The 9,205-nt window shown below is 46.0% G+C and overlaps 1 protein-coding gene across 1 annotated transcript in view; it reads right to left on the reverse strand.

Moving 5' to 3' along the window:
- Nucleotides 1-9,205, reverse strand: part of LOC107105604 (sciellin-like) — a 90,321-nt gene that overhangs the window by 54,894 nt on the left and 26,222 nt on the right. The window contains exon 3 of the mRNA XM_015405599.1: nt 3,672-3,789. Coding sequence (XP_015261085.1) covers nt 3,672-3,789 — 118 coding nt within the window. The remainder of the gene's footprint in view (nt 1-3,671; nt 3,790-9,205) is intronic.

Consider the following 9,205-nt stretch of genomic DNA (forward strand, 5'->3'; position numbering starts at 1 on the left):
ATTGGGAGAGCGAGCCTGGGCTATCCGGGCCAGGGAAAGGGTCAGTCATTAAGGGCTGCCTTTTTGGCAGGCCTGTCTATCTTCTCGCTGAGGGACCCTCAATAAGTTTCTGAAGAAGCCTTCCGTTATGAGAAACAGATTGCGTATCACACAGGCTTCCTGGGTGTGGGAGAAGGAGCAGATGCGTGCCAGATCTACATTCGTTTCATCCTTTTGTTTAACAAGCAATCTGCCATCTCCAGTGAAATCCTGTGGTCTGTGTGTCTTGCAAAATACTTCACACTGCAAGCTCTCTCTAAAGCAACGTCGAACATGCAATCACTTGAGTCACCTGTGGCTGATCAGTACTTTGATCTCTTTTGATCTTCAGCACATTCCCCTGGGAGAATTCCCATTGATGTTACATACAAAATCAGACACACATGCGCATGCACACACCCATGGTGACCGGCCTTCCATCCCTCTTCAGTTTGCAGCTGTTGGCTTTATCAAGAGGAGCAAGCAGAGATAGGAGCCCTTGTGTGAAGGCTACCCAACTGGTCTAGTACCTAAATCCTTAATGCTTTGTTTAAAAGGCAACGGTAAAGGTTCCCTTGCTCGAAAGCCAGTCGAGTCCGACTCTAGGGTTGCGGTGCTCATCTCTGTTTCAAAGCCGAAGAGCCAGCGCTGTCCGAAGATGTTTCCGTGGTCATGTGGCTAGCATGACTAAACACCAAGGCGCACGGAATGCTGTTACCTTCCCACCAAAGTGGTACCTATTTATCTACTTGCAATTTCTTGCTTTCGAACTGCTAGGATGGCAGGAGCTGGAACTAGAGACGGGAGCTCACTCCGTCATGCGGCACACTCGGATCGCAAACTGCTGAACTACCGACCTTCCACAGCCTGTAGTTCAGCGTCTTAACCACTTGAGCCACCACAGCTCCAAATGCTTTGTTTAATGATGGGCTTATTGATCTAGGAAGACGATTTTCTCTTTGGATCCTAGATTCAAATTCCAAAGAAGCCCACACGACCAAAGGAAAGGGGATTCCTGCTTTTGTTAGACCCATTTCTGGAGGACTGGTTTATCAACGGCTGTGAGCCATGATAGCTGAATGGAACCATTGACATTCGGAAGCAATGTCTCTCTGAAAACCTATTTCTAGATACAAACAAATCGGGGTGGGTATTGGGAAATTCGGTTAATGTAGCAGAGTTTGCCCAGTTATAGAACCGTGATATTAAATGCAGTAGATAAATTTCCCAAGGTGTATTGCAAAAGAGGTAAACTTTACATTTATTCAAGTAGATCCAGCTCATATTCAAGTTGCAGTCAAAAGGAGAGAGAAAGAAGCCTTATCTAAAGAGTACTCTCTCCATCACAAACGGCCAGCTTGCCCGGCTTCATGTGTGTGGGAGTATGAGGGCATTGTCTCTACAGGAGAGACCAGCAGAGACAGAAAGAAGGCTTTCAGCCAGATAGATATGAAATGCTGAAATGCACTCACTAATAGAGAGCTACCAATACTAATAGAGAGCTACCAGCCAACAATGTGAAATGGAGAGCAAATGCCAGCCAATTTAAAGTAGGCCTGTTGCCACATAAAAATTTTGGACTGGCTGCTACGAATAGAAATTAAGTTATTGGCTTGCTCCTATTCTAGTATATGCAATGGAACTGAAAGTAAGTTTAAAATTATTCTAGTTAAAAGTGATAACAAAATTATTACATTCAGCTTCATGTTTGTTTCTACTCCTCAAAACTATGCTTTTTACAGGATAATTTACTAAGAAGAAAATACCTTCCAACTTTATAAGATTACTCATGAGGAAGATAGCTGAAATGAGTGTAAAAACCGGTGTACTCATCGAGACAAGAGAAAAGGAATATGTTGGACTCTGTTGAGAAAATGAATAAGTTGGACTCTGTTTACTGCACAATGTCTACAGAATTTATTAAATGTGTCATTGTCATTTTATCACAGTGGTTTCTTGTTTGTTGGCATGTATCTGCACACTGTGACCCCTTATTATATCTTTTTTGACTTGAACCACTGCCCCAGCAACAGGAAGTGCAGTGGCATGTGCAGGAAGTGACATCAGAGGGCTGCACGTGGAGTGATCCTGAAGCATCAGGTAGAGGAGCCTGCTTTTAAGGAGGCACAGAGTGGCATTCAGGGCTGGACAGTTGCCCTGGCTGGCGGGGAGCTCTCCATACCTTCACTATGAGGCAAGGCCCCTGCATGGGAGGTACCCCTGGACCAATGCTCCCTCTACGCTGCGGAGTCTTGTGAGCAAAAATTCTACTGTGTGAGCTACGGGCATTAAAGTTGTCAGCGAGCAATTTGGCTACGGCACGGATTAGTTTGCTCCGGAGCCATCCCCTCCTGAGTGAAGACAAAAATGTGTGAGCCGGAGGCTAAAAAACGGTGAGCTAGCTCACGCTAACTCGGCTTAGAGGGAACACTTCCCCTGACTATTGAGGTCCCCTGCTTCCCTCCCAACCACTGTCATGGCTACCGAGATGACAATGGCAAGTAGGAGAGTCACTCAGGGAATGGCTGGGGCGACCAGATCTAAGCTGGGGGGAGCCCTCCCCGACTGCCTACAGCTGAGCTGACTGACTCTCAGGCCGCTGCCCGGAAGCCACCATGCTCACTGCACGCTGCGGTTCTGGGGCCCCATCCATGACTTTTGTCCAGGGTCCCAGAATCACAAAGACTGCCCCTGCTTCATTGCTGTTCCTCCCATGTCAGACGAAAAGGCAGCAGGGGGAAGGGAGAAGCAGCAGCTTAAAAGCTGAAACATCTGGGAACATCCCTAGCAAAGCAAAGCAAAGCAAAGCAAAGCAAAGCAAAGCAAAGCAGGGAGGCAGTCCGGAAACAGAGATGTGAAGAAACATCCTCCATTCACAGAGTCAGGCAAAAGTAGCCAATACAACTCAGTGATGGGTATGATTGACAGGTCCCCCCCGGCCACTGGCGGGAAATGGGGGGGAGGGTGGCCAGATCCAGGTTGGGAAACTCCTGGAGATTCAGGGATGGAACCTGGGGGGGACAGGGACCTCAGTGGGGTACAAGGCCATAGAGGCTGGCATCCCTAGAGGAGGCCAGAGTTGAGAAAGGCACATGCTCCTCTGTGGAGCTGGACTTCGGGCACCCAGTGCCGTTACTGCTCAGGAGCTGGGGCTGTTCCCGAGAAGTATTTTAATCCTGGCTTCCTTTTTAAAAAAAGTTTTGCAAAGAGGATGCATCTGTCAGGAAGATTTAAGGAGAGAAAGACTTGCAGCAGGCTCAGAAAACCTTCTTCCCATGGGCCCACACAACATGCTGAACACGGCATACCCCTCTATGCCTCGTGCCCCCATCCCAGGGGCTCCACAGGCGTCCTGCTTTTGCTGTCTATGCAAGACTCCAAAACAAGGGGATTATTAAGTAAATAAATAAAGCCCTTGGTAGGCTGGCTTCTTGGCTGGCTTTTCCTTGAGAAGTCATAACTTGTGCAAACCTTCCTTAAAAGGGTTCGCAAGGGAAACTCGGCTAATGAAGGCTGCATTTGCAAGAGATTAAGCGATTTTTAAAAAACAAAAAACCAAGCCAAAGGTCTAGACTTATGTAATAAGTGAATCCCCAAAACAACACTGACAGCAACCTCCTCGGCAAAAGCCAAAGTGTGTGTTCCTTCCTTACGTTTCCTCTTCCGGTTGTTTCTTTATCCAGCTGTTATCTTGCAAGAGCGTCCTCCGCTTGTTGACCTCACTAAGGACTTGCTGTCTGCTCTTCATCGCTAGGGAAGCGTTCTTGACATCTGTTAGTGCAAAGATACGTATATTGGAATATGCACAACAAAAGCATGTGTCAAAGCATATTTATTTCCTTCACTATGCCCCACCCCCAAATTAAACCCAAACAAATGGTAACCATATAAATTAAGCTTGTCATTCCTGTTTGGTCCTTGAATCTGTTAAACTTCTTTATTATGCTGTATGTAATGTAACCTATATGTATGAACTGGTAATTTCCATTTCACTGTATCTGAAGAAGTGCACGTGCACATGAAAGCTTCTACCCAGAATTAAATTTTGTTGGTCTTAAAGGTGCACCCCTGCATTCCAACTTTGTTCTCCTGCTTCAGACCAACACGGCTACCCACCTGAATCTATCAAATATGTTGTGTTAGTTTTAAAGCAGTTACCAATGCACAAAGCAAAGAGTGAGAAACTCTGTATTGCAATATGAAAGCACAAAGGAGTTCCCTGTCAGCCCTGACCAGCAGTAGACTTTGACCTACTATATTCTTGGGACCCAACCACACATGAAACTATCCTCTTGTAAACTAACATTTCCTTTACCCATGTGTAACTTTGTGCACAGAACAAGTGGGCAGTGTAGGTTTGACATTTGCCTGCCCGCAGCATGTAAACCCCCACCTGTGGGCCCAGTCCTTCACCCTCAAGAAACTGAGGAGCAGGAGAAAAAAATAACTGGAAAATGGCTTCCATAGTGATGCTCTAGGAATTCCCTCTGTGGTCTTTGCAACAGAGATTAGGAAGTCATGGCAAATACAAGAAGAATGAGGAGGAGGAGGAGAAGGTTAGATTTATACTCCAGCCTTCAGTACCTTAAGGAGTCTCAGAGTGGCTTACAATTCCCTTCCCTTTCCCTCCCCACAACAGATACCCTGTGAGGTAGGAGGGACTGAGAGAGCTCTGAGAGAACTGCCCTTGAGAGAACAGCTCTGAGAGAACTTATGACTGACCCAAGGTCACACCAGCAGCTGCATGTGGAGGTGTGGGGAATCAAACCCGGTTCTCCCAGATTAGAGTTCGCCCACTCTTAACCACTACACCAAACTGGCTCTCAAATTCCTTCCTCTCCAGGTGGGAGAATCTCCCAGCATTTGCCAAGGCAGTGCCAATAGCCCTAGGGCTGTGCCAACCACAATTGCTATAATTCTCATGTTTCCTTGCCACTACCCCAAACATGTATCTTTCCTGGCACATTGGTATAGGGCTTTCATCATCTGGATGCCATTCCATGATTCCTTGCCATTTTGAGCATGCTCCTTAACCTCCTTCAAAACAAAGGGCTTATTATTTTTAACTTCACAAAATGGCCACAAGGTGGCACCAATAATAATAATAATAATATCCACATAAGTTTACCAGGCCCCCCCTGGCCACGGGGGAGGGGGGGCCATGGAGGTAGGGTTGCCAGATCCAGGTTGGGGAACTCCTGGTGATTTGGGGGTGGGACCTGGGGAGGACAGGGACCCCAGTGGGGTAGAATGCGATAGAGTCCACACTCCGAAGCATCCATTTTCTCCAGGGGAGCTGATCTCTGTAGTTGGGAGATGAGCCGTAATTCCAGGTCCCCCCTGGGGGTTGGCATCCCTAGATGGACTGGTACACTGCTGATTGTAGATTCTGAATGTTTTTTAAAAAACTTGAGCCTGTTATATGCAAAAATTCAGGTAAATGATGATGTGTCAGTTCACGTGTTCATAAGCTTGTGTGTCTACATCTGTACCAACCCCTCCCACACACTGTAGGGAAGCCAAAAAGTGGGGGGGGAAATGGCACACAGTGCCTCTCCGTGGTGTCCCTGGTGAAATGCAAAAGTATAATTTGACCACCGTAAACCCAACCTACAGTAAATACTCTGCTCCGCATTCTCGGTGAGCTGGAGCTCTACAAGTACCGAGCAAAAGTGTGTAGTCATGCTAACAAGAAGAACATGAGCAAGGAGAGGAAACGTGGGAAAAAGAGACGGGACAACATGAAAATGTGCTACTGCAAACAGACGGAACACGACAATTATTGGTGCCTGCAAGCATACATGAAAATGAAGCCATGTCTGGATAGGCCCTCGGGCATTGGCCTATCAGTGTTCTGTGATCAGTTCCCTTAATTGGAAATGCTAAGTATCAAGCCACAGACGCCAAAGAGCTACGGTATTGTTCCCTTGGGAGTTTCCTTGCAAAACATGGGCAACATCTACATTGCCAAAATAATGATGTGCCATTGTTGCTAATAAAACCTCCATCTAAAATAGTAATTAAGTGTTCCCTTTTAGCCTGTAAAATTATCTTTAGTCCAGGCGTGTGCATGCATGCAGCACGGAGGGTGTGGAAATTGGGAAAGCTTTTCATTTCCCTTTCAAGGGAAATCAGGATGGCCGGCAATTGCCTACATGGCAAGTATCTCTCAACTCTCCCCCCCCCCCATGCTATCAAGTCACAGCCAACTTATGGCGACCGACCCCATAGGGTCTTCAAGGCAAGAGATGTTCCCAGGTTGTTTGCCATTGCCTGCCTCTGCATAGTCGGGGACCTACTTATTTTGTTGTTGTTGTTCAGTCGCACAGTCGAGTCCGACTCTTCGCGACCCCATGGACAAAATCACGCCAGGCCTTCCAGTCTTCCGCCGTCCTCTGAAGTTTGCTCAACTTCATGTTCGTTGCATCTATGACACTGTCTAGCCATCTCATCCTTTGCCGTCCCCGTCTTCTTTGACCTTCAATCTTTCCCAGCATCAGGGTCTTCTCCAGCGAGGGCTCCCTTCTCATTTGGTGGCCAAAGTATTTGAGCTTCAGTTTCATTATCTGGCCTTCCAAGGAACAGTCATTGATTTCTTTTAGGATTGACTGATTTGACCTTCTTGCAGTGCAAGGGACTCTCAAGAGTCTTCTCCAGCACCATAGTTCAAAAGAATCTATTCTTCGGCGCTCGGCCTTCCTTATAGTCCAACTCTCGCAGCCATACATGACTACTGGGAATATCATTGCTTAGGGACCGCTTTTCTCCACTTGTGCCCCAGAGAGCATTAAGATCTGGGTCCCAAAATCACCTGGCCCTTCTGGTCCTGAAAGAGGCCAGGTTGGCCGCAACGAGGGCCAGGGCCTTTTCTGTGGCAGCCCCGCACTGGTGGAATGAGCTCCCGGATTACATCAGGGCCCTGCGGGACCTTTTGCAAGTCCGCAGGGCCTTCAAGATGGAGCTCTTCCACCAGGCTTTCCAGTAGGGTGCCGCCTCGACACCATGGCCCTGACCCTAACATCAACATCATCAGCAACCTGGCCTTAATATTAACATCACCACCAGCCAGATGATTAACAGCCTGGCAGGAGCCTGGAGGTGGCCACTCGAACGGTGACAGAATGTCGCCATTTTGTATTATAGTTAAGTGCTGTGTAACTGTGATCTTATATTGCATTCTTAAACTGATATTGTTTTGTATATATTGGAGTTTTTAATGTTCAGATTTATATGTATGTTGTAAGCCGCCCTGAGCCTGCCTCGGCGGGGAAGGCGGGATATAAATTTGATAAAATAAAAATAAATAAAATAAATAAATAGCAACCCTGGTATTCCTTGGTGGTCTCCCCTCCAAACACCAACCTGGGTTGACCCTGACTTAGGTTCTGAGATCTGACTAGGCTTGCCTGGGCTATAGAGCTTGCTCAAAATATATCCACTAAGTCTGTTGCTTCTTGCCTGCCAGAGTTCATGCCACAATGCCACAGTTAGTCTGAATGGCAAGTTTCCTTTCTCCTCTCAAATGTTTAGTATGTGCCTTTACTATACTAAGAATCTAACATAGTGGTGCATGATCATTGAATATGAATTTGGACACTCAGGCTGATCAGCCAGCTAACTTCTAGCCTTTGATCCCCGAAATTTCAGGCCGTAATGGTTTTGCCATTGGACGCTAGTCAAACATGACAAAGCATGCATTTTCAAAATGTATTTTATGTGCTTTCTGTGTGGAAGAAACCCCCCCCCCATCTCCCTAAAATTTCTAAAGGAAAATAACAGGCACGTGGGAAATAAATTAAGAATTGAAGTCATGGTGCAAGGGACAAAGTGGTTCAACAGTTCTCTTGCGGTTTTAGCAATTGATAACTGATCACATTCACATGTGCAAAACTGACAATTATGTTCATTTGCATGTTCCTCCTCACACAATGATTCCCTGGTCACAGATAACTGGGGAAGCTTTCAGATGATAAACTGCGGCTTATAAACAATGATTTCATCAAACATCATTTAGTCGCGGCCTTTAAATGAAGAAGTCCAATAAAACAGAACTTTCTGGATGACATACATAGAAAAGGAAACAACACTGGCCTTCAGCGACTGCCACCTTAAAGTTAGCCAAGCTGATCCAACTCCAATTCGTCTAAATGCCAGACTTTATTTCCCCCGCCCTCCACCTTGGCAAAAGGCCTATACACAAGCGAGGATAGGTTCCTTACGCCTGGCAGACTAACCACAGATTGTTGCATAAACCATAGTTGCATAAACTATGCAACCAAAGGCTTGTGTCCTAGCCTTTTCACTGCCATGCCAGTTTGCTAATTCAGGGATCTTTTTCTTGTACGTAGGGGCATTAAACTATAACAGTCTTACCTGCAGCATAAACTGTTATACTGGACACTTGGAGTCCACAGCCCACAGATTCGCCCCCCATTCCGGAGCCCTCAGAGATCAATTCCCCTGGAGAAAATTACTACTTTGGAGAGTGGAATCTATGGCATTACACCCTCTCCAAACCCCGCCCTCCCCAAGCTACACCTCTAAATCTCCAGGAATTTCTCAACCCAGAGGTGGCAAGCCCATACCGAACCCTGGACATATAGCGTAGGCACCAAGTTTACCCCCTCTGAGTGATCCAGGGAATACATGCCAGGGAATTTAATTTTTTAAAAACAAAATGGTTTGTAAATGGAGAAACAAAATTTTGAAGAAGAAAACAGATTCTTTGGGAATCTACAACATACGGGACTAAATTCACAGCAATGGTTTGCTGGTCAATACAAACCCCAGAAATGTTCTCAGGAGTATATCCCAGCTTTGCATTCTTTGCCAGCCATATTCAAATAATGTGTTTGCTGCTGTCTTTCTAGCCACAACTGCCTTCTGACTGTTCCACAGAAAGAGACTGTACCGGTTAACTAAAAATTCGCCATGGTCAAATTAAAGAATTTTGACCAACTTAAATAAAACGTCACTCGTATGCATATTGCTCCCTACACAGTTTTCCTTCTTTTTAAAACAACTGTAAAAGAAAGAGAATAATGTAGAGAATACAAGACTGTCTGGGGAGAAACCCGCCCCCAAAGAGTTTTAGCCCATAAATAGCAGGGGCAACCCTTAGGCATACTTCAGCAAAAGTTATATGCTTTTAAATTCCATTTTTAAAATGAGAGAACCCGTCTTAACT

This window comes from Gekko japonicus, unplaced genomic scaffold (genome assembly GCF_001447785.1).
Source record: "Gekko japonicus isolate JY-2015 unplaced genomic scaffold, Gekko_japonicus_V1.1 scaffold3217, whole genome shotgun sequence".
NCBI classification, from domain to species: Eukaryota; Metazoa; Chordata; class Lepidosauria; order Squamata; family Gekkonidae; genus Gekko; species Gekko japonicus.